This window comes from Lolium rigidum, chromosome 3 (assembly GCF_022539505.1).
Source record: "Lolium rigidum isolate FL_2022 chromosome 3, APGP_CSIRO_Lrig_0.1, whole genome shotgun sequence".
Taxonomy (NCBI): Eukaryota; Viridiplantae; Streptophyta; class Magnoliopsida; order Poales; family Poaceae; genus Lolium; species Lolium rigidum.
In genome coordinates, this window is record NC_061510.1 from 358,637,551 (window position 1) to 358,663,555 (window position 26,005).

At 47.7% G+C, this 26,005-nt stretch overlaps 1 protein-coding gene across 1 annotated transcript; it reads left to right on the top strand.

Moving 5' to 3' along the window:
• The first annotated feature begins 2,395 nt into the window (after positions 1-2,395).
• LOC124700391 lies at positions 2,396-7,160 on the top strand. The gene is made up of 5 exons (XM_047232524.1): positions 2,396-2,510; positions 3,376-3,840; positions 3,913-4,210; positions 6,713-6,795; positions 6,875-7,160. Exons 2-4 carry the CDS (start codon positions 3,385-3,387, stop codon positions 6,772-6,774), a joined length of 816 nt encoding a protein of 271 aa, XP_047088480.1. The 5' UTR covers positions 2,396-2,510; positions 3,376-3,384; the 3' UTR covers positions 6,775-6,795; positions 6,875-7,160.
• The last annotated feature ends 18,845 nt before the right edge of the window (positions 7,161-26,005 follow it).

Genomic DNA, 26,005 nt, shown 5'->3' on the forward strand with positions numbered 1-26,005 from the left:
CAAGGATTAGCATGCAAACATGTATGAGTGGCGTGTGAAAGAAATCAATGGATACCAAACCGGCCTATCCGCGGGGATTAATCTATATGCTGGCCTTTCATCAAACACCTTGTAGGCATAAACTTAAGAGAAGATGGACAAACAAACATGAGAGGGGTTAAATTAAAAGATAGTAGTGGAAGAGACAGAAGCCTTACCTAGGGGGTTGCCGGAGGTGGCGTGAGCAGCTCCATTGATGTCGTCCTTCTATCCCCATACACGGCATAGAGGGATCGTGGTGGAGGGACAGAGACTGACTGGTGGCCGGCAATGGAGGCTGAGCTTCCATCGTAGGTGCCATTCTATGTTGCCGGCAGCGCGGAAACGGCTCTATTGATGACATCGTTCTGTCCCCAAACATGACAAAGAGGGGTTGTTGTGGAGGGGCAGAGGCCGGTCGACGGCCCGCAGCCGGTGATGGAAGCTGATCCTTACCTGTGGCTTCCTCACGTGCTGCTCCACGTTGAGCTCCGCTTCCTCCACCTATGGTGCTGCTGCTGCTCTCCATCTCTCTCCCTGCTCCAGCCATGGAGAAGGCCGGAAGATGGTTTGCAGGGGTGAAGCCAGGAAAAATAGTCGCCGGGGTCAAAACAATCAAGTAGAAAAATGTGTGCCGATAAAACATACCAATGTGTATATATGTTTTGCACGGCTAGATTTGCAGCTGCTATTAATTAACAATTCTATAATGTATACTTTAGAAACTCACATAATAAGAAACAATAATGGTCAACATGTCATATAAAAATGAAATTGAATTACAAAACTAATTACCTCTATTTCTTTTTGCCTCTACGGTTTTTCATCTTGAGAAAGCGGTCTATCACAACCTTGCGTCTCTATTAATTTTTGACTGCATGTCAAATTTGAAAGAAACTATTAGTACCAAAATACTTGCAATTTAGTATACATGAAAACTTACTGTACGATGTTTGTTAGATTACCTAACATTATGTAAGAGGCGATTATGTAAGGGGCGATTCCAGACCTAACCTGGTTTTCCTAATCCATGTGATCAATGTCTCAGTACTCCGAAATCCCACCGAAACTTTCAAAGAATTAGAATAATCAACACGCGGCAGACCCTAGATAATTTGAGAATTGGGAACGGTCGGATCAATTAGATGCATAGACCCTTTTTAAGTGGCACTTGCAGATAAATGAAAAGGAGCCGTCGAATCTTGTTGAGGAGGAGAATGGCGATGAGAGATGTTCGCCGATCTATCGAGGAGAGTCGTGGTAAGTGCGGAGGCACAAAAGACAAGCAACTTGCGAAACGATCAGCAGATAGTGAAGTTTTGGGCTCCTTGCTAGGCCTACTCCTAGCGATAGTTTCTTTGGGCTCGATTGATTCAACGAGCTACAGGCTGCTAGTGTTGCACATTTTGGGCTAGATTCGTAGACTTTGCACCCACACTTGAGATGAGTTTGATTTGCCGGGATCAACTTTAATTTTAATGGGGTCATTTTGTTGTACTGGGCTATATGTACAAGGGGTTGGGCCAAAGTCATAGGGGTCAACGAATCCCAAGTTTATACTGTAGCTCCGCCCATGATGATTTGTGTAGGAGAACGGGAGGGGATTGAAGAAGAGGCAGATGAGATGATTGGAGAAGAAGAGACGGGAGATGAGTGGGGGAGAGACACGAGGCGGCGGGTTGGGAGTAGAGCCAAGAGGGGGTTGAGGAGGAACTCACGAGCTGGGTTGGGTGGGTGGCAGATAGGCTTTGCTGGCCCTTTTATACGATCACGATAAAAACGATTGGTGACCAATATTTACCATCTAGTAAGATTCAACGGACACGATGCTCAAATCGCTATGAGCGCTCCATGGGATTGCATCTACTATAGATTCTTAGATTTAATGTTCCAATGAGTCGTGATGGAGGGATCAGTCTATTTGGACCGCTCCAATAGATCATGCGTGGCTGATCCGGCTATTTTGTGTGACCCGGCAACCCAAAAAGTTGGCCCGTTCGAGATGCCAAAGAGCCCAAACAAACATGTTGGGTTAGCCCGGACACAACAGATGTACAGAACGGATCCCTCCCGGATCCCTCAAAAAAGAAAGGAAAAAGGAAAAAAAGGAACGGACGTTTCTCTCCTCCTGCCGAATCCCGTCTGTTGCAGCCGCCGCCGCCGCCGCGTGCGCCACGATTCCGGCCAACTCCGGAACATCCCCGTGCCGCCCGCTCTTAGGTCTTGCCCGCTCGCTCTTATCCGCCGTTTCGCCCCCGCGCGCGACCGCGCGGGTAACCCTAGCCGCGCTTGGTTTGCTGCTGCGGCTGCGCGCCGGCCGCCGGCCTCGGTTCCCGGACCCCCGAAGCGTCTCCTCCTTCTCCCGAGCTACCTCCGCCGCCGCGCGCTGTCGTGCAGCTGGGGAGGGACGACGTGACCGTGCGGTGGCAGTTTGACTACCACCTCCCCTTCGTCAAGGTCGCGTCGCCGCTCCTTCTACGTCCTCAGCTCAGGTAAACCATCCCTAGTATCCTAGATACCATCTATGACTTTGTCATGTTGTTGAGATGTTGAGGTGGTCTTCTGGACACTATGTGGGAGTACATCTCCTTGTAAATACTACCTCGTTTCCAACCTATATTATTTTTGAAAAGTTAAGATAACTAAAGTTTGACCAAACTTTAAAAAACTTTTATCAAGAACCATGAAATTATATAGATGTTATGATGTATCTAACGGCGTTGATTTTAGATTCTATAAAATATTGGTCAAACTTGATGTAGTTTGACTTAAAAAAAAAGCTTTATTCATTGGACGGAGGTAGTAAATGTGTAGAGGCATGTGCTCATTGTGTTTTAGTATAATACTCCCCTTACTGGTGTGGACTGTGGAGTAGCATGTATTATTTTATTCACCTGACTCTCATAGCTGATAGTATCCCGGTCTGTTAGATGACCTTGACATGAGATTATATTGCGAGGCTATGGAAGACACGGTTTCAAGTGAAGAAGCACAAGAAATATTTCTCAAAGCTTTCTTTCTCCAGAATGTACAAACAAAATCAAAAAAATATCCCTGAGTCTCTTTTTTTTTTGTCTGAGATGTAATAGATGGATCTGGTAGTTTGATACTTTGATCCATGTCTATTCTTGAAATCTTTGTTCAATACGATATGCAATACTACATAGCCTCCGAATTTTCTCAGTATTTTTTTGTATATTAATTGATAAAGGGAAAGAAATGTCAATGATAAAATAAAGACAGAGACACATCAGATTCCATATTGTTTTGCTTTTATGTTGTTAGAAAAAGCCAAAATGTCTATAGGAGACATGACATGGTTGGTTGTTTGCTGATTTCGATTATTTGTTTGACCAGCTACCAACAATGGACCCAGACGGGGAGTTTCTGCGGTTAAGCACCGTGTTGAACGACGCATACCTTCACGCTGCAGATGATGGCCGTTCTGTCCGTCTTGATGCCTGCCAAGTGTCGTACAACGCAGTGTGGGCGGTGGAGCGGCGCCCGTGGACCGATGGACAAGGCCGCGTCACACCTTACATACTCCTTCGCGGAGCATACGGCAGATACCTCGGGGCAACCGACACACCTTCTTCCTGTTTCCCGTGTCTACGGGTTGTCGCCGCACAGCGCGACTTCGACGAGGCAATGGTTAAGGATATCATGTGGCAGGTCTTCAAAAGAGATGATGGCATGATCACGTTGCTGTCTGCTACTGGGTGTTATCTTGAGTATTACTCCAGACCTCGTAGTTCTTCCACGACACGACTTTGGAAGGTGGACGTACTCCCGAGACTCAGTAGGCCGCAACTTATGATTGATGTGAGTTTCATGTCTCCTTTTTTTTCATTAGTTAATGATCAAATATTAGTTCTTACTGATAATCATGTGCAGACAAAGCCCAAGTGGGTGAAGCTCCTCGCCAATCTCCAATGGTTGTGCTCCTCAGAGCGGGAGGTCAATTGGGTTCTCGCAGACTGCGCTGGTAATATAAATGAGGCATATTGGGGAAGATTTATGTTTGATGGCAGGGATATCTCTTCTCTAGAGAAGGAGCTTAGCCTGCTGGTTTCCCTACCGACCACTCTCTGCGTTCGTGCTGGCCGCCACGGGCAACCAACCCCGCTTTGCATCAACTTGCCCCGGAGCAACGAGCCACTACACGTCGTTTTATTTCTGAAAAACACAACAGGTCAGTATTCTTAAATTCACTATTTTTGATTGTTTGACAATAATTGCACCGGTGTGTTCAAACTTACATGAGATACGTCCATGCTAAATATCTGCGCACAGTATATGTGATGCATGTTAGTTTATACAAATTATACTGTATAGGCTAATGGCCGACTAATTAGTTAGCTAGGTAATTAATGGTGTGTTTGGTTCCCTTGCTTAGCTAAACCAGCTAGCTCGGCATTGCTTGCTTTGCCTTGGATGCATGTTTGGTTCATTGCCGTTGCCAGCAAGAGCCAATGGCTAGTTGTTTGGTTTGTGCTGTTACTTTTGGGGGCAGGCACAGTGTGTGTGTATTAAATATATAGCTTTCAGATACCTGCATCAGTAAAAGACCAAGACACATTTACCATAGCACAATCTTTCAGTTCAATCTAAGAAACAAGCTCATTTTTCAGGATTACATGCATCATATGTGCCGTTGCCAGAAAGAGCCAGCGGCTAGTTTTTGGTTTGTGCTGTTACTTTTGAGGGTGAGCACAGCTTGTGTGTTTTCGTTCTGTTACTCTCTTTTGTGCTTAGTGCTTGGTTTGGGCTCTCGGAAGCGCGACCGTTTAGTTTTTCCTTTTTACCAAATAGTTTGAGGCTGCGACCTGTTGTGCCATGGCGTAAGTACCTAAATTGAGCTGAAATTTATTTGATCATGTAGGCTCATCTTGGCAATCCTAAGTTATACTACTCCCTCCGTCCAGGATAACTAGGCCTCTAGTGGAAATCTATTTGTCCAGAAACTCCACCTCCACAAGGCTTGTTAGAATTAATTGCTCCTAAATCAGTGGGCCTAATTATGGCTAATCTCCTCCACCACCGCATGGTTTCCTCTCTTTCTCCCTTAATTCTCTCCACCGCATGCATGTGAATTCTTCTCCACCGCACCTTCCTCCCTCTCTCTCCCTTAATTCTCCTAAATCGGTGGGAATACGTTTCGTTTTGTTACACATGCAAGTCCGAACATGATTGCATGCAAGTGCATGCGAGGCCTCCTCTCTGTCCGTTTTCAGCTGTTCTTCTCCACCGCACCTTCCTCCCTCTCTCTCCCTTAATTTCAGCTGGGTATAAAACCCCACACAATAGAGTCCATGTGACACACAAACCGTGGAGGTTCTCGCCATGGAGGAGGTGCAAGGCGTGCTCAAGGTTCCTGGCGTGGAGGTGGTGCAAGAGCAAGATGGCGTCCATGGCGATGTCGATGGCGTACAAGGCGAGGTGGAGAATGTCGATGAGGATGTGGAGGTCACAGAAGGCCAGGTGCAAGAACTAGAGGATGAATTTGAGAGGCTTCATACAAACATCCAAGATTTTTTTCAGAGAGTGGATCGTGCAACCAATGTTGGAGCTACAGAGGCAAGGATTTCAGCTACTCCAAGGTATATCCGCACTACTAACCTCGCGCAAGATGTGGATTCATCCGGCTTCATCAGAACCTACTCCAACCCGAGCTCAACTTGCGAGGTGTGCATTCATCCGGCTTTGTGCCTCAAGTGTGGCGTCCGAGGTGGTGCAAGAGCAAGGCACAAAGCCGGATGAATGCACACCTCGCAAGTTGAGCTCGGGTTGGAGTAGGTTCTGATGAAGCCGGATGAATCCACATCTTGCGCGAGGTTAGTAGTGCGGATATACCTTGGAGTAGCTGAAATCCTTGCCTCTGTAGCTCCAACATTGGTTGCACGATCCACTCTCTGAAAAAAATCTTGGATGTTTGTATGAAGCCTCTCAAATTCATCCTCTAGTTCTTGCACCTGGCCTTCTGTGACCTCCACATCCTCATCGACACCTTGTACGCCATCGACATCGCCATGGACGCCATCTTGCTCTTGCACCACCTCCACGCCAGGAACCTTGAGCACGCCTTGCACCTCCTCCATGGCAGGAACCTCCACGGTTTGTGTGTCACATGGACTCTATTGTGTGGGGTTTTATACCCAGCTGAAATTAAGGGAGAGAGAGGGAGGAAGGTGCGGTGGAGAAGAACAGCTGAAAAACAGACAAAGAGGAGGCCTCACATGCACTTGCATGCAATCATGTTCAGACTTGCATGTGTAACAAAACAGAAACGTATTCCCACTGATTTAGGAGAATTAAGGGAGAGAGAGGGAGGAAGGTGCGGTGGAGAAGAATTCACATGCATGCGGTGGAGAGAATTAAGGGAGAGAGAGAGGAAACCATGCGGTGGTGGAGGAGATTAGCCATAATTAGGCCCACTGATTTAGGAGCAATTAATTCTAACAAGCCTTGTGGAGGTGGAGTTTCTGGACAAATAGATTTCCACTAGAGGCCTAGTTATCCTGGACGGAGGGAGTAACTGCTTGCAATTCCTCACCAACTGGATATTAATTAAGCGGACAAAACTCAAAGAGAGCAACTAGAATCTGTAATACTTAGGCAGACCAAGGCTAATCCCCATCCCCCACCAAGCTGGTCTAAACAAATTTTATATTGTTCGTTTTGTCTGTTTCTGCAGGAAGTGGTAGACTGGTATATCCTGATCTGAGCCAACAAGGTCCTCGAATTAAGTTGGATTGAGGTGATCAACAAAATGACCAGGCATGGCAACCAAATTCGAGCATTTTGCTGCAAATTTGAAATTCAGTTAAACTAATAGCGATGATTGTGTAACGTGCAGATTTTTGGCATCATTGGGAAGCTCCTTCTGTGCATGCGACCATGGCAAATGCTGCTGGTCGTCCTTCAGAGAAATGCTGTCCATTTGGTCGTCATTCCAATGCTAAGTCCATATTGAGTAGATTCTGGAATTGTTGGATCATATTAACAAGCATTTAGGAGGCATCATGCAGTTTTTGTTTTGTGGGATATGAACGGTCATGGCAACACTTGGTACACATTCACGAACCGTAAGGAGCTTGGCTGAGAGTTTTGAAACAAATGCAAATCCCTCATCTAAACTTTTGTTGTCATGCCTTTGAACTGCATGTACTCATCTCTCTCTCTCTAAATTTATGCAACATACTTTAGAGAGTATTCAAGTAAGAAAAAAATTCTGCAACGTCTTTGTCTCCTGCTTCATTCCCAATCATATCGTGAACTTCGTATCAAATTATTAGGACGCATGTATTTTCTCATACATAAAAAACCCGGCATATGCACCCATAGGCATGTACAACGCGGAACGCTTAGTTGGGCGCTTAAGCGAATTAAAATAAATAGGAGGAAATCAGATTAGTAGCTCCGAAGCGCTCTGGCTCTCGGCGCTAATCTGGGAATCCCCTCCTTGGCAATCGATCGCTCAAGCGATCAGTTTTGGTCAGCGCGGAGCGCTCGCGCTCGCGCGGAAGCGTGAATCAATTCCCTTTTTTGTCTCGTACTGTTTAATTACGTTCACATGCAGATGTGTGTTCACACTAACAGCTCATGTGTTTAATTACGTACACATGCATATGTGTGTTCACACTAACAGTTCATGTTCACACTTGCATGTTGCATACAACCAAGAGCGTTCACACTACATGTATGAATAAACTATCTCATGGGTTTGCATTTAATGAGCCAACTTTTCAGCACTAGCTCTCACAAGTTTCTGCATGCATGCACGTTCTTTTTTTCAGCACAAGGCGGACTCTCAATTCTTTTTTTTTTGCAATTCCCTTTTGACAATTCTCTTTTTTTGCAATTCCTTTGTGTTGTTATTTCGTACGGTAACTGATGTTTTTTCGATTAATTTTTATAATTCCCTTTTTCGGGCTAGTGGTTTTTAAGGGGGGAAATAACGGGTGGGGAGATCCACTTGCAACTCAAATGAACTACCACTTGCAACTCAAATTAAGTACTATTGTTTAAGTTGTAAGCTAACAAAAGTTGCTAAAATATTCTAAATTAAATTTACCGTTGATAAATAATGGGGCACCGGGTGTTGACTGCCAAAACCCACCGGCGGGCAGCGGCCTTGTCAACACCGTAGAGCCGGGAAGAGCCTAGAGCTGCGGCTGGCTGAGACCCCTCCGAGCGACGGCCCGCAATGCTCTTCTGGTCACACGCGGCGATGCGAAGTGCAGGGCGTGCCACCTGACCTATACCGGTCGGGAAGGTGATGGGGATGCCTCGCTTAGTTTCTGCGGGGCATACATGTAAACATTAAATACGAGCCTCGATCGGCTCTCGGGTTATCTCGTGAATCGGCTCAAAGAGCCGATCCACCCATGATTCGTACGGGGTGCACGAATACTTGGTGGTCCTGCTTGATCAAGATGAAGCTAATGAGATCTACGACGATTTAGGGTTTTCACCGCATAATCGGATCATCCTACTCCGAGTTGGGCCTCGTGGCCACGCACGGTGCTCGTAAGCCGATCCTAAACAAGGCCTAAAAACCAACACGAAGTTGATCCTCGGAACATCCCGTTTAGGACTTGCGAACGCCACCCTACGTGCCACTCGGATCCTCCCCCTTTGTAAGGCCTAACTATTGCGAGATGTTAAACTAATCCTTGTAGAACAAGGAGCAATCGTAACGGATCGGATCTACTAAATAATGATCAAGCGGGGTGCCGCCCCCACACCCGAGATAGGCGTGAGGGCGGCTAGATATGCAAGGGTTGCACTACGTAAGCATGCTTAAACGAAGAACAATGCTAACCCTAACACATCTAATGATAACTACGTTGCTCGCCATCAAAAGCGCTTCGAGTACGAGCAACGCATGAACAACGTGGGGCTTGTGCTGCCTAGATCGCAAGATGCGATCTAGGCAGCATGTCGCTTACCCGATAGAAACCCTCGAGACGAAGGAGTTGGCGATGCGCCGAGATTGGTTTGTTTTGGGGTTGAACGTGAGTTGTTGTTTATTCCATAAACCCTAGATACATATTTATAGTCCAGCGGACTTTCTAATGCGGGCGTGCACCAAACCGTGCACGAGTAAGATTCTACCTCTAAACTAAGATACGATCTAATATGTTACAGATACACGGGCAATTAAGCCCACCTTGGTGTAAAAGGCCGATCCACATACTTCTTCTATATATATACTTCTTCACATCCATCTCGATCGCGGCCCACCTCTGACTCGGTCAAATTCTGGTGATAACACATGCCCCCCTGGTTTTGGAAATGACATTTCCAAAATCATTACGCTTTCTTTCGCCGGGTCATGTCGTGGCAGAGCAGAGCTGCCGAGAATCCCCATCACGATGCCTTGCCCCTTCCACTTCTCCATGTGGCCGTAAAATTTTCCTGTTGGGCAACACCTCCTCGGAAGCTCGTCGTGGCATTGAATCTCTCCCATATCCCCTTTATTTAACCGTTCTAAACAACTTGCGTCTCCTTCGTCCTCCTCGCATTAGCACCAAAAACCCTCTGTGCCGCCATGTCTTCTTCCTCTTCCTCCGAGTTTTCCTACGGGTCCGACTCCTCCCGCGAGACGCCTCCAGAAATTCGTGCCCCGGAAGACTGGGACGAGGAGAGCCATGCCTCCTCCATTTGGTCCGAGGACAACAAGTCCTTGACCAGCGGGGATGAAGATCTCCAGTTCCTCGCCGATGGGGAATTGGAGCCCAAAAGTGAGGACGACCGGTTCTCTCGGGACGGCTGCCCCACTTCGAAGAAGAAGGAGAAGAAGACGACGACGACGACGACTCCCTCGAGGGCTACCCGCCGGCGAAGCGCCTCCGCATGTGGTGGGACGACGACGAGCGGCGACGACGAAGACGGGGATGAAGCCCCCGTGGAGGGCTACGGGAGTAGCGACGAGGAGCCCATCGGCAGCGGTGCCGATGAGAGTTCGAGGATGACGATGAGGGCGGTGACGGCCCGTAGATTAGGATCTAATAGTGTAGGCCTAGCGGTAGTAGATTGGTCAATAGACCCTTCTTTTGTTCTTCCCTCTTTGAGCAATCGGCTCCCCATTGTAAGAAATCCGCATATTAATGAAGAATTCCTTTAGCTTGATTTCGCCGATTTCTCTCATGCTTGAGTTTGTCGATCGCTGGCCTAATCCATGCTTAGTGACCGATGGTACCGCATCGGTTTCATGATAATCTGCGAGACGGGCCAATTCGGACATCCCTCCAAGCTAGGCGAGCTTCGCCGATGACGATGACACGGCCGATCCCGGCAAGCTGGCGACTTGATCTTTGAGCAAGCGACTTTAGAAGAGCCACGGAACCGTCTTGGATGCTCAAGCCGATGACTCCGTAACAAAACACCGCTCTCTAAACCGGTTGTGTCGCGAGGGCTAGCCGATTCCACCTAAATCGGCTTCCTAGAGCAATGACCTTTAGGGCAAGCTGCCCCCCGAGCCTTAGTGAAGGCGAACCAGACACATGTGCCGACATTAGCCTTAACTCATGACGTGGTCCCACGCAGAGAACCTTGAAAGTGAGCTGTCCCTCGAGTTTCTTCAGTTCTTGCCGGCCAGATCGGCTCTTTTCCTCTGGTGGATCTGATGCGATCCATCCTTGACCTGATCCGCACGTCCAGGCTGCTCCTGTCATTGTCCTTGAAGAGAGGATCTGAACTTCCAAACTACTCCATTGAGGAGTTCCTTCATAAAAAATCTCCCTTTGTGCTCCATTGACCCTCTGATCGTAACAGTTATTCCTCTTGAGTCGATGGCCACGCATCGGCTTCCATATCCTTAAGTCGATGCCTGCTGCATCGGCTGTGCTCGAAAATTTTCGAAGAATTTTCATATTTTTTTTTTTTATGGCCGACCTGTGCATCGGCCCCCATATTCCAATACCCATTACCAGAAGATGGGATGCTTCCGTTGCAGATCCTCGTATTCTATCTACCTGGGTGCCCCCCCGAGCCGATTCTGTCAAGAGAATTGATGGTATCGGCTCTGTTGGATAACATGTTGAAACCAGGCAGAATGGTGGGTGAGGATAATTTTGGCCGATTGCTGGAATCGGCCTCCACGTTGCTTTCTCGGTGAAGGTTTTTGTAAGTTCCCTTCATAAATTTTTGGGGCCGATCACAAGGATCAGCCTCTCCTGGTTTGCTCATTGGTTTGATCTTGCTACTTGGTCAGGCTGGATAAAACCAACCCGACCTCTGACTTGATGCGCTTGCTGTCGTCCCCCTTGAGTGCTCCGTAGAGTCGTGGGGCGCTAAGCTCTGTCGGCAAGACGAGTACCATGTTTGTGCCAGCCGATGTCTCATCATCGGCTTTCCTCTGTTTGGGGCGCCACTCCATTTTCCGTGGACGACCCTCTTCATCCAGGGTTCGCTGAACCTTTGCAGCCGGATCAGTCCGTGCCTTCCTTAGCGTATGCGGGTACAACCTTTCGGCTTCCTCCAGGCCGCGCAATCGCTGAACCCTGCGCTTTTGGGAACGGCTGAGTCCGTCAGGGCACCACCTTGGCCGGTGGTACCTGTCTTCTTCTACTTCTTCCTCGTCTTCTGAATCCTCAAGATCTGCCCAACGAGGTGACTCAGCGCGTTTGCTTTGTGGCGGGAGAGGCCCTAGGCGCTCGAACACAGACACGTTGGCTGCCTCCTTCTTTTTATTGTTGCATTCTGGGCAATTGCCGATTGTGGGCAATCGGCTCATTCCTGAATCCCAGCAGTGTCTGAAGAAGGGGCAGTCCCAATGTCTGGCGTTGTCATCTTGCTCCCTTGATGCTTCCGTGGCACAGCGCTCGTGCTCCTCCTCATCGCGATCCTGCCGACGATATCTTCTCGGCTTCTCTAGCCGGACGATCTCCTCTATCATCGTAATTAGACCGTCGGCGTTGGTCATACCGACTCACATATTTGTTGAGGAGGTGATCGAGAGAGGGTCGCCGATATCTTATATTCTTCACCTCTCCCTCTCGTGACATAGCGCTTGCCATCATGACGGAGCCGATCGCGTGGAGCGGCCTCCTCTGTATCCTTGCTATGAGAGCAGCTGCCCTTATCTCCATCTTTGCCGGAGTGGTTTCCGGGTCCTACCATGTTGATGCCGAACGAGGGACCCGGTCGGCAACCTTCGGGGTAGGTAATTTCTACCATGTTAACGGCGGGGAAGGGTTGGGTGTCGACCTTCATGGCGTACTGGTTGAAAATTAGCCGCCCCTTCTCTATCGCCGCTTGGATGTGCCGACGCCACACCGGCGGTCGTTGGTGGCATGGGAAAGCGAGTTGTGGAATTTGCAGTACGGCTTTCCGTTTAGCTCTTTCGCCGTGGGGAACTTGAGACCTTCAGGAATCGTCAACTGTTTCTCCTTGAGCAGGAGGTCGAAGATTTGTTCGGTCTTGGTTATGTCAAAATCAAATCCCCGGGCGGCCCCGGTGGCTTTACCCATTTGCGAGGCCACGGGGTTCCTCCCCGAGTCCACTCGGCCATTGCTATTTCTTGGTCTCCCGCGAGCACTTCATCTTCCTCTCGTATCGACCATAACTACCGCACGCTTGAACTTGTCTTGGTACAGGTCGGGGTGGCGCTCGTTCATATGCTCGATAGTTTCGAACCATGTGCGCCGGCGAGGATAATCTGCTTGGGAGGCCATGTCCTTGAGCTGTGTTGCAAGGCCTCGCTCACGCCAACTCGATCGCTTCCTTTTCGGTTATACGAACCGAATAACATCGGTTCCTAAGATTCCTGAAGCGCTGGATGTATTCTGTCACCGTTTCCCCGCGCTTCGACGTAGTTGTGCTAGATCGGCAATGCCGGACTCGGAAGCTTCGAATGGTATTGCATATGGAACTCGTTCTTCCAATTGCTTCCAAGACTGGATGGAGTTTGTCGGCAAAGAGGTGTACCATCCAAAAGCCGATCCCGTGAGGGACCGTGAAAAGAGCCTCACGCATAGCTGATCCGACACCGAAGCCGGTCCTAGTTGAGCCAAATATCGGCCGACGTGCTCGATGGAGCTGGAGCCATCTGATCCGCGGAATTTGGAGAAGTCAGGGAGCCGATATTTAGGTGGCAGCGGGATCATCTCGTAATCGTCGGGGTACGGCTTGGAATAGCCGACGGCCCTTCTTTTCGGCATCATGCCGAACTCGGTCTCTCGGTATGGTACCGATCCGATCCGCTCGTGCTGGCCGTAGGAGTTGCACTCCGAAGATTCGCCGGGGTGGCGTACTTGGCCAGCCATGTTTGCTTTTCCAGCTCCGGGCCGGCTGCGGGAGCTGGGCTCGGGGGTTTCGTCGGTGTGGCGTATTTAGTTAGCCACGTCCGCTTCTCGGGCTCGTCGCCGACGTTCCTCCTGTCTTCGCCGGAGTCCCCGATGTTGTGGCCTGGTTTGTGAGTGCCCGGTCACCACAATCCGGCACATACATGCACGCGTATCCTTGAGGGATCTCCTTAGGCGCCTCCATTAAGAACCGGTAGTCACTAGGGTCGCCACCAATCCCGTAGACGAGGAATGCCGGTGTAGTCGGCACTTCAGCAGAGTGCTGCCAACGCATATGGCAGCGGTGGACGGGACCGGAGTGGCAACTCTCCTTGATGAGTCCCGAGAGATGGTCCCGACGGCGAGTACCGGTGGCTCATGATCTCTCGGATCACGCGCGAGCGACACGCTCCAACACGTTGACCAAGTTCTCGCAGTGGCGGTGTAGCGAGTGAGCCACCGGGTAGTTGATCTCCTCGCCGCGGACCCCTGGTGCGTTCCTCCGACGGGGTAGAGAGGTCTATCCCATCGAGCGCACCTTGCGGTGAGAACCCCTTCCATCCGATGCCATGGGAACGGGTTCTGCGAAAAGAGCCGATGAGGTCGGCTTCGAGGGTGGCCTTGATCTCGTTGTATTGCTTCTTGAGGTCGTCGGGCGGATCCTCGTAGGTGATCGGCGTGCCGTCCGCCATCTCGGATGTAGATGGCGATGTGGTTGATGTAGACGATTGTCCCACCGGGCGTGCCGAGAATGTGTTGACTGCCAAAACCCACCGGCGGGCAGCGGCCTTGTCAACACCGTAGAGCCGGGAAGAGCCTAGAGCTGCGGCTGGCCGAGACCCCTCCGAGCGACGGCCCGCAATGCTCTTCCGGTCACACGCGGCGATGCGAAGTGCAAGGGCGTGCCACCCGACCTATACCCGGTCGGGAAGGTGATGGGGATGCCTCGCTTAGTTTCTGCGGGGCATACATGTAAACATTAAATACGAGCCTCGATCGGCTCTCGAGGTTATCCCGTGAATCGGCTCAAAGAGCCGATCCACCCATGATTCGTACGGGGTGCACGAATACTTGGTGGTCCTGCTTGATCAAGATGAAGCTAATGAGATCTACGACGATTTAGGGTTTTCACCGCATAATCGGATCATCCTACTCCAGGTTGGGCCTCGTGGCCACGCACGGTGCTCGTAAGCCGATCCTAAACAAGGCCTAAAAACCAACACGAAGTTGATCCTCGGAACATCCCGTTTAGGACTTGCGAACGCCACCCTACGTGCCACTGGATCCTCCCCCCCTTTGTAAGGCCTAACTATTGCAGATGTTAAACTAATCCTTGTAGAACAAGGAGCAATCGTAACGGATCAGATCTACTAAATAATGATCAAGCGGGGTGCCGCCCCCACACCTGAGATAGGCGTGAGGGCGGCTAGATATGCAAGGGTTGCACTACGTAAGCATGCTTAAACGAAGAACAATGCTAACCCTAACACATCTAATGATAACTACGTTGCTCGCCATCAAAAGCGCTTCGGTACGAGCAACGCATGAACAACGTGGGGCTTGTGCTGCCTAGATCGCAAGATGCGATCTAGGCAGCATGTCGCTACCCGATAGAAACCCTCGAGACGAAGGAGTTGGCGATGCGCCGAGATTGGTTTGTTTTGGGGTTGAACGTGAGTTGTTGTTTATTCCATAAACCCTAGATACATATTTATAGTCCGGCGGACTTTCTAATGCGGGCGTGCACCAAACCGTGCACGAGTAAGATTCTACCTCTAAACTAAGATACGATCTAATATGTTACAGATACACGGGCAATTAAGCCCACCTTGGTGTAAAAGGCCGATCCACATACTTCTTCTATATATATACTTCTTCACATCCATCTCGATCGCGGCCCACCTCTGACTCGGTCAAATTCTGGTGATAACACCGGGTTGATAACTTGTAAACAAAAAAGAGTCCCTACATATTTTAAATTAAATTAAATTTTTAGGGTTGATATTTATTTATTTTTATCATTGATAAATAGCGGGTCACCGGGTTGATAGCTTGTAAATTAAAAGAGACTCGCTAAATATTTCTAAATGAAATATGTTTTAGGGTTATTATTTATTTATATTTACCGTTGATAAATAACGAGGCATCAGGTTGATAGCTTGTAAAATAAATAAAATATTCTAAATGAAATACTTTTTATGGTTGGTAGTTATTTATAATTACCATTGATAAATAACGGGGCATCGGGTTGATAACTTGTAAACTAAAAAGAGTCGCCAAAATATTCAAAATAAAATTAGATTTTTAGGGTTGGTAGTTATTTATATTTACTATTGATAAATAACAGGACACCGGGTTGATAGCTTCTAAACTAAAAAAAATCGCTAAACTGTTTCAAATAAAATTAACTTTGGGGTTGATAATTTTATATATTCGTCGTTGATCACTCAAGTACGGAGGGGTTGATTATTCAGATAGAGAGGGTTGATAACTTTTAGCTCGAAAAAAAGTTTCTCGAAACATATCAACATGGGTGCTAGTTTTGAAGATCTCGTCGAGACGGATTTTTTGGTGAAAGCGGATCTTAATTTGGAGTTATCGTTTAAAAGTTAAACCGTTTTGAATTTTCAAATTTGGAAAATATTCCGCTGACATCAGCAGATTCGTCTATTTGTGCATGCATGCAGAACTTTCCCTAAATAGCCTGCACCAGGTTGATAATTTTATACATTTACCGTTGATCACTGAAATACGGAGGGGTTGATTATTCAAATAGAGAGGGTTGATAACTTTTAGCCCGAAAAAAAGTTTCTCGAAACATATCAACATGGGTGCTAGTTTTGAAGATCTCGTCGAGACGGATTTATTGGTGAAAACGAATCTTAATTTGGAGTTGTCGTTTGAAAGTTAAAACGTTTTGAATTTATAAATTTGGAAAAGATTCCGCTGACATCAGCATATTCGTCTATTTGTGCATGCATGCAGAACTTTCCCTCAATAGCCTACACCAGGTTGATAATTTTATATATTTACCGTTGATCACTCAAGTACGGAGGGGTTGATTATTCAGATAGAGAGGGTTGATAACTTTTAGCCCGAAAAAAAGTTTCTCGAAATATATCAACATGGGTGCTAGTTTTGAAGATCTCGTCGAGACGGATTTTTTGGTGAAAGCGGATCTTAATTTGGAGTTATCGTTTAAAAGTTAAAACGTTTTGAATTTTCAAATTTGGAAAAGATTCCGCTGACATCAGCAGATTCGTCTATTTATGCATGAATGCAGAACTTTCACTAAATAGCCTGCACCAGGTTGATAATTTTATACATTTACCGTTGATCACTGAAGTACGGAGGGGTTGATTATTCAAATAGAGAGGGTTGATAACTTTTAGCCAGAAAAAAGTTTGTCGAAACATATTAATATTGGTGCTAGTTCTGAAGATCTCGTCGAGACGGATTTATTGGTGAAAACGAATCTTAAATCGAAGCGTTCATTTGAAAGATAAATCATTTTAAACAATGGTTCTGCTACATATATTCTACAGGTGACCCTAAATTTGCATGCGGTGATTAGCCATGCTAATTAGGAATGCACGTGACGCGGGGAGAGAGAAGAAAATGTGGTCCATCCCATGCATGCCTTCTACTTTTTGTCATGCTAACTTGCATGCATTGATTATTAACATTAATTACATGAAAGGAGAGACATGCACTATGTGAAAGCTACCTGTCAGAAAGGAAAACACGATTTTTCCTAATTAGGCTGTTGGAAACCAATCGCGCATTAAGAATCTGGCGCGCGAGCGCCAGCTAGGGGCGCCCGCTAATCTGGGTCGGTAGCGAAATGAATAAGCGCTTTTTTTTGCGAATCAATAAGCGCTCATCTCTACAACTCGTCAAGGCGCGAGAAGCTACCACCAAACCGATGTTACAATTACACAATACAGACCAATAAGTCTATGTAATGTTCTTTATAAGGTTATCTCAAAGATGCTAGCCTCCCGCCTTAAGTCTTTTCTTGATGAGATTATTTCACCGGTTCAGAGTGCTTTTGTTCCTGGTAGACTTATCACAGATAATATTTTACTGGCATATGAGAGTATTCACACTATAAAAAACAAGAAGGTTGGGAAGAATGGGTATTGTGCAGTTAAATTGGACATGCACAAGGCCTACGACAGGGTTGAGTGGGTTTTCTTGGAGAAGATGTTGTACCGGCTGGGTTTTCATCAAAATTTTGTTCAACTCCTTATGACTTGTGTTAGCTCTGTCAAATATAAAGTAAGGTATAATGACCAAGAAACTCAAGAATTTCTCCCAACAAGGGGTTTGAGACAGGGGGACCCTCTCTCCCCATATCTTTTCTTGATTTGTGAAGAAGGTTTATCAAGTCTATTGGCTCATCGTGAGGAGGTTCGTGGCATTGAAGGAGTAAGGGTGTGTAGGAATGCACCATCAGTTTCACACTTATTATTTGCTGATGATTCCCTGATCCTTATGAAGGCAAACAGAGATAATGCAACCTCGTTGAGACAAGTTCTTGATTTTTATTGTGCAAATTCGGGACAGATGGTGAGTGAAACAAAGTGTAGTATTTTTTTCAGTCCGAATGTTGATGTACAAGTAAAGGAGGAGATCTGCTTAGAACTAAACATTATGACTGAAGCTTTGTCAGACAGATACCTGGGACTACCGGCCATGGTGGGTGTTAATAGAAGTGATCACTTTATGTATCTTCTTGAAAGAGTTATTGCGATCCTACAAGGGTGGAAGGAGAAATTACTATCTATGGGGGCAAAAGAAATTTTATTGAAGGCGGTGATTCAATCTATCCCTGTTTTTGCAATGGGAGTTTTCAAAATTCCAAAGAATATCTGCAAGGAAATTACTGATGCGATGTCAGCTTTCTGGTGGGGTGATACTGAAGAGCAAAAACGCATGCATTGGAGTGCTTGGTGGAAGATGTGTATACCAAAAAAAGATGGAGGTATGGGATTCCGAGATCTGCATGCTTTCAATTTAGCGATGCTTGCAAAACAAACCTGGAGGCTTTTGTCCAAACCGGATACCTTATGTGCACAAGTCCTGAGAGCCAAATATTATCCGAATGTTGATTTACTTAATGCTGGACCAAAAAAAGGGTCATCCTTTACATGGCAAAGCATTGTGAGTGGTATTCAAACTTTTAAAAGAGGTCATATTTGGAGAGTGGGAAATGGGCGAAGTATTAATATTTGGAAAGATCATTGGATCCCTGGGAACTTATCAAGGAAAATAGACACAGCAAGGGGTCATAACCTGTTGAGAACTGTTGAAGAATTGATTAATCCAAATACTGGACAGTGGGATGAAGAGTTAATTCGGGATACTTTCCATCCTCTTGAAGTTCAGAAAATATTGGAAATACCGATCAGTCCAAATCTGGAAGAGGATTTTGTGGCATGGCATAAAACAAGAACCTATATTTTCTCAGTCCGATCTGCTTATTATACTGAGTGGGAGCACCAATTTCGTATTAAAATTGGGCGATCAGATGGCCAAGGATCATCCATGAACAACCCTGTATGGGATATTCTTTGGCAGCTACGGGTCCCTGCAAAAATAAAAATATTTGGGTGGAGAGCATTGCATGGCTTGATCCCAGGTCTGGGGGTTTTGGCGAATAGGCATATCAAAGTATCTGCTCAATGCCCAATTTGTTGGCAAGGATCAGAAGATATCAGACATTTGATGTTCACTTGCGGAAGAGCGAAAGAAGTATGGAAATCTTTGGGACTTGAAGAAGTAATCAACAATGCAGTTAATATGGATAGATCGGGTTCAGTGGTGCTGGAAGAAATATTAAGGAGTCCTATCAAAAAATCGCCTGTTCTTGGCCAGCTCGGTTTGCAAGAAATTGTGTTGGTAGCTTCTTGGTACATTTGGTGGCAGAGGAGAGAAGCGAGTGAAGGGAGAGAGGGTGGCGCCACCATTGAGATCAGCTTTCTCAATACAAGCACTAGCCCCGAATTATGGTTTGGCGGCAAAAAGAGCAACCCCAAAACAGGTACAATGGATTAAACCCTCGTGGAATAATTATAAAGCTAATATTGATGCATCATATTTCCCAAATGGAAGGGGGGCTGTGGCAGTGGTTATACGTAATGATCATGGCGAGGTAATAGCGGGTGGTGCTTGGCCAAAACAAAATTTGTTGGATGCTATGACTGCTGAGGCGGAAGCCCTTAGACATGGCCTCCATCTCATTGAGAGTATTGGATGTGCTCCAGTTACTATTGAAACGGATTGCTTGGAGTTAGTGCAGGCTTGTAATGGTGCGGAACTATGGAGCCCATGTACACCTATCATTGCTGATTGTTGTGAAATTGCTCAACGCCTGGGTCTGATCACTTTTCAACATTGTCAAAGAGAAGCAAATAAGGTCGCTCATAATCTGGCTAGGTCCTGTTTTCAGGCGGATATTATGATTACTTGGGATGATGACCCTCCTAGGCAGGTTGCTTTAGATGCTTTAGATGATCTAGCTGTTTTGAACAATGTTGTAATTGAATCTTGATGTTTAGCGGCAAGTTCCAGACGCACTCTTTTCCTTACCAGGGTACCGAAGGGGACTGGAAGGTTTTTAATGAGGCGGCTTGCTGGCTTTAATATATATGTGATTTTCAAAAAAAAAAAGAACTCCCCGACTGAACAACCTAAGCTCGTACCGTACTATCTCTTTGGAAGAAAATGACCATCCACTCCCTTGGATCCCACCGCTGCTGCCATCTGCTCCCGGCGCTGCACGACGACCGCCGGCAAGCTCCTGCGCAGGCTTCTCCGCGGCCCCTCGGTAAGAGCATATCCACTGGCACCTCCTAAATAGTCATCGGCAGGGTTGCTGGCCCTGCTGTATGGGGGGCGTCGACAACACATCCTCTATTTAGGGATGCAGTTCTCACACCAGCGCCTCCCATACGGTGGCTCCTAAAACATTTTCTTTTTCTTTTTTTACAATATTTTGAAACAACATATCAAAAAATAGTACTTAAATTATTTATAAAATCAAACAAATAGTACTTAAATCATTCATACAATAAATAGAAATTAAATTATTCATACATTCAAACAAATAGAAATAAAATCATGTATTGTTTGGCGGCTCCTCTCCCCGCCCACAAATGCGCAGCTAGATCCGCCTGAAGCTGTGAATGGATACCTGAATCTCGAATTTCATTGTGCATATGGAGAAAAACGGTAAATTCTCTGGGTACATGCTCTACCTCAGCAAGTGCCCTTGATAATCAAATGGTTGATCATCCCGCAATCTTGCTTGCCATGAAGTAGTCGTCGTACTCCCTGACGCCATAGACAATCTTCAAGAATAGCTCCTTGTTCACCCTAAACCGGCGCTGAAATTTCTTCGGCGAATGAGTCGCGTCATCGTTGAAGTAGTCGGCGTCAAGCAGCATTGCGCCGGCTTGACGATGCCGATTGATGTTCCTCCTCTTGCCTGGCTTTGAGCCGCCGCGCCGAGGAACGACGAAGAAAGGCTGGTGAATGTGCAGCATGCTTGTCAGAATCAGCTGTTGCTGTTGCCGCCGAACAGCCTCCGCGTTCTGCTCCTCCGTGAACAGCTGCACCATCATCTCGTTGTCGCTGTCCATCGCGAAAATCGGATGAACACCTTGCGGGCGGGGCGGTTGTGCCGCGGTGGTGGCGAGCTCTGTTCCGGGCGAAACAACGGCCGCCGGTCGAGGGGATGGCGACTGTGTCGATGGACGGCGGTTCCTTGATAGACATCGGTGTCTATTGCAAGCAGGGGGACGCAGCGGTGATGGCGGCGGTGACGATCTAGAGGGGTGGGAGTCGGTTCGGGCGTGGGTAGGTAGGAAATCGGTTCGTCTGGCTGCCAGGCGGAGCCCACGCTCGTTTTCTGACGTGCCGCGAGGCGTCGGCGCACTCGATTCACGCTCTACGCGAATGGGCTGGCACAGGGTTGCCGACGATTCTATTGGGCTCGAAAACTAGCCGGGGCCTTTTAGGACGCACCAACGCGAGCCTAAAAACCATGCCGGCCCCTAAATCGCTATTGGGACCGCTATGGGGCTCGCCCGGTGGAGATGCTCTTCTCCTGTACTTTCCCCACTTACTGATTCCTCTTCTCATTGTAGGTTTTAAAGAGATTTGCTGCTGACAGTTACTAATTGATAGTTTACTTTTCTTTTTTGTTTGACTTTTGGGTTCAAAGCTCTTTTTTTTTCGCCTTCAGATTTTTGTGTGCGTGGAGAAAATCACCTGCGAAAAAAAGCTGCAAATATTATAGATTCCGTTAAGATTTACTTTTATTTTTGGGATGGATTCTCTTGTTAAGTTTGTTGTGGAAAGCTGAATTCGGTTTGATCCATTGTGAAAAAGCTTAGTAAAATTCTCCAACACTTTTTCCCCCATAGCGCATGTGGCTAGCGTTCGCCTCTGCTTGAACCGGTTCGTCTGGAAAAAAAGGATCATGGCGTCGACTCTAGAACTTGCGTCGACACAAGCGCAAATCCCAGGCTCTGATGGGAATAGGCCGGGAAACAGGAACAGGGATTTTGAGCCTAGCGCCCGGGCTAAGCAGCCGCGTTGTACATCCCCTCATATCCTCTACCGCAGGGCATCTACAATGGTAGACGTTTAAGTAGGCGCTTATGGTGGAAAAAATAAATACTGAGAAATTACAAAATCACCTAAATATCCTTTTTTTTGACAATCAATACCACATATATTCATAACAACAAATAGTACATGGTAGAGATACATGAACTGACTCCAACGATTACAAAATAAAGTCTAAAAGATAGTAACAAATCTTCGAGGTCTTCAATTTCTTTCTTCTTCCAGAACACAATCAGCCAAAGATAGATAACGAATCATAGACCTGTAGATACCGACGAAAATTCTCCCATAATTTTTTGAGCCGCAATGCCAAGGCTGCGTGCACGCACGCAACCATTAAAGCAGTCATACAACATCAGCAAGAGTACAAACACCAGTATATCAGGGAATAATAACCAACTAGCTTTGTCATCGTCGATGGAGAGCCGAGAGTACGAATCACCATTGTCGAAGATGTAGCAGCCGGGACAAAAACTGCAAGGATAATCCTCCTCGCGGAAACAACGACAAAAGATCCAAAATCGATCTGGCGAAGCAAGATCCGAAGACCCATACCTAGAAATTGTGATTGTTCAACACCACCATTGACGCCGGGAAGAAGATCTCGTCGCCGAACGAAAGGCCGAAGATCACTTATTGCAGACGATGCCAACTCTATTGACGGGAAACCAACAAGAAGACGGCTACCAAAATCCTAACATAATCTAATGAAAATAATACTTTTATTCGAAACTCCACGCGTAGATCGGGTTCCCCATTCCTCCTGACGCCGGCGAAGCCGACCGGAGGAGGGGAACCAATCTATGGAGGAGGATGAGCTGGAGGCAGCTAGGGTTAAGGGGGCGGCTGAGAGGAGAGACCACGGGAGGAAAAAAATATAAATCACCTAAATATCCTTCACACAACGCTGGACGCTAATCTAGATGCTAAACCGTCTTTGTTGCCAACGCTAGCTGGCCTGCGTATAGGGAAAAGAGGCCCAAGCGCCCGCCGCATTTCTTTGCGTCGACGCCAGGGTTGGCTCCGGGATTTGTCGATCTAACTGCTAATTGGCCGGGAATTAATTCCTAGCGTCTCTCGTTAGCGTCTGCGTTCCCATGAAATTCGAGCACAAGCACAACCATCGTGAAATCTGAGGCCAGCATAGGAGGAACCGGGGCTGGTGCGGATCTTACGACGCATGGCCAGCCCGGCGCGCAGGACCTCCACCAGCAACTCAACCGCCACCAGCGAGCACGACCTACGCGCGCAATGAAGGCGGCGTTCGACGCCTACTTCCGCCGATGATATGGACCGCGGCGGACGGATCAGCGCCCAGGTCCGCCTCCTCTCTTCGGCTGAGATAGGCCGCGTCGTGGACGGCGCCGGCAACGTCCGGGCGAGCCCCACCATGGCCGTGTGGCCGAGCACGTACTTGAGCCACGCGCGCAGCCTCTAACCTCCCCTAGCCCCAGAAACCTCCAGTTCTACACCCAGTAGTACCTAAGGATGTATTTCTTCTGGTAAATTTTGGGGTTGGGATGTACTCTTTTTCCTTTTTGTACATCTATGATATCTTTTTCCCCTTTTCTACATCTAGAATAATGGCAGCGGTGGATGTACTTTTTTCCCCTTTTTAACATCTATGATCTCTTTTTCCCTTTTTTCTACATCTAGGGTCTTGAAAAATCGTATGTTTCTGTACATTTGGATCATTGGATGTAATAATAGTAGGCTCTTCCAAGATTTAGATGTAATTTTTTCTATTTTTTACATCTACCGCTGCTATTTTTACAGGCAAAATGTGGTGGCAGACATATTTTACTTTTCAGTTTTCTTGCCCTGATTTGTGGTCCACGGAATTTGGACGTATTTTTTCCTACATGATCAATCTGTACAACACGGTAAAGAGAATGCAAGGCGTGGAAGGAGAAAGAGAGAAGCGGTAACTTTTCTATTTTTTGAACATGCAAGATGTCCGATTATTTTCTTTCCGTATTAGGCTAATCATAGTGGGCCATGTTACTAGTCTAAGTTACTACCTCCATAGTGGGTAGAAACTTATATGTGGTGTCATGCATTGTGTTATTTATTATGTTGTAGACTCATCTTGTCTTGGGGTGTGTGATGTTATGGTAACATAGCTAGTTACCACCTCACTCTCTTTCTTCATTTATTGTCATGCCATGTCACCAAAATGTCTTGGGTTGTGTGATGTTACTAGCTATGTTAGGCTGCTCATAGTGGGGAGTAACATAAGGTGGTGTCATGCATAAGTTACTAGTTCATGTTACTACCTTCATAGTGGAAAGTAACTTAGAGATGGTATCATGCAAAGTCTCATTTATTAGTTTGCAGACTCATTTTATCTTGAAGTGTGTGATGTTATGATAACATAGCTAATTACCACCTCCCTCTCTTTCTTCATTTATTGCTATGCCATGTCACCAAAACACTTTGAAATGTGTGATGTTACTACCTAAGTTACTCCCACTATGAGCAGTCTTAGAGCATCTCTCAACAATGCAACCATTGCTTGGTCTTCAAAGTCTTGGTCGCTATCACCTCCTTCGACTTCATCATTTGATCAAACTTGTCCCTCAATAATGCAGCCTCCCCCTCGAGCCTTATCCTTTCCTTCGCTTTCTTGTTCCCCTCCGGCTTGTCGGCGTTCCTGCCATCCTTCTCGTCCTCGGTGTCGTCGAGCGCAACCATCGCAGCCTTCTTTGGAGCGACCTCTTCATCCCTCAACTTCCACTTGGGAAGGTGTTGGAGCACATCAAAACAATGACGCATGGTGAAGCTCTTGCCTTTGCTGCCGGCCATGTCTCTGTACCTAGCATCGGCAATGCGATCCTACATATGCAAAAGGAACCAACAAATCGTCAGTATCTCACCGACGCTAAAACTAGAATTTGCTTTCTGAAATATGCACTCACATATTCGTCGACAGTTGCCCCGCTAGGAGGATTGGACACCACTTGGTCCATTGCTGCTGCCCACCGGCTACACGCCGGTTTGATCGCGTCCCAACGACCTTGGAGGGATCGGTAGGTGCGATCGACTGGATGGCGAACGCGCGACATGAGCTTGTGGAACTTGTCCTCGATGCGCTGCCAGTAGCGCTTGCCTGTTTGATCCGTGCCGGAGACAGCATCCATCCCCACGGAGGCCCAAGCTCGGCACAAGGTGGCGTCTTCAACCTCCGTGTAGTTGTTGGCCCGCCTCTTCTTCGGATTTCCATCGGCCGTGACCTCCACCACACCGTCGTCCTCTTCCTCGTCCCCCTCGTCCCCTTCGTCCCCTTCTTCCGCGCAGTAGTTCTCGTTGCCGAATGGCGGGAGTGGGTTAATGTTCACCCCCCAACATCTCCATGTATGTGGTGGAATCGTTCCTAATTTGACGAGGCCTCAGTACGTATTTGCAATGGAAAAAACGGAGGAAGAGTTCATGTGTACCTTGCTGCGCCATCGTCGACCACGTCGTGGGCGGTGGTCGTGGTGGCTTCCGGAGGCGGCGGCAGCGGCGTAGGCGGAGATGGGCAGGGAGGCGCGGGGCCACGGCCAGTCGCCGCCTTCACTTTGGTCCTTTTCGGACCCGAACTCTTCGGTCTCGCACGGACGGCCTTCGGCTTCACCGCCGACCCACCACCGGGGACCGCCCTGCACCGGCTTGCGGGAGCAGATGCGTTCCCGCGCGCCGCCTCTTCGCCGCAGTCGTCGACGAGACCGCGGGGGTCACAGGGGTGGGAGCGGTGGCCGGGATTGTTGGTGGAGCGGCGGAAGCTCCGGCGACCACGGGAGACGGTGCCGGCGCCGGCGGGGTAGCAACGGCGGCCGGCGGGGTCGATTCGAGACTCATCGGGGACAAATCGGAGGTTGGCGGCGCAGAGGAAGCGAGGGCGCACAGATCGGCTGGGGCGGCGGCGGTTGGGACGAGCTGAAGGTTCCCTCGCGCACAAATTAGGGATTGTGTTCGGGCTGCGTTCGGTTCGCTCCGTCGGCCCCTACAAATACAGGCCGACGGAGCAAACCGAACGCAGCCCGAAAAATTATTTTCGGTTTTGGGCCGTTTTCGGTCAC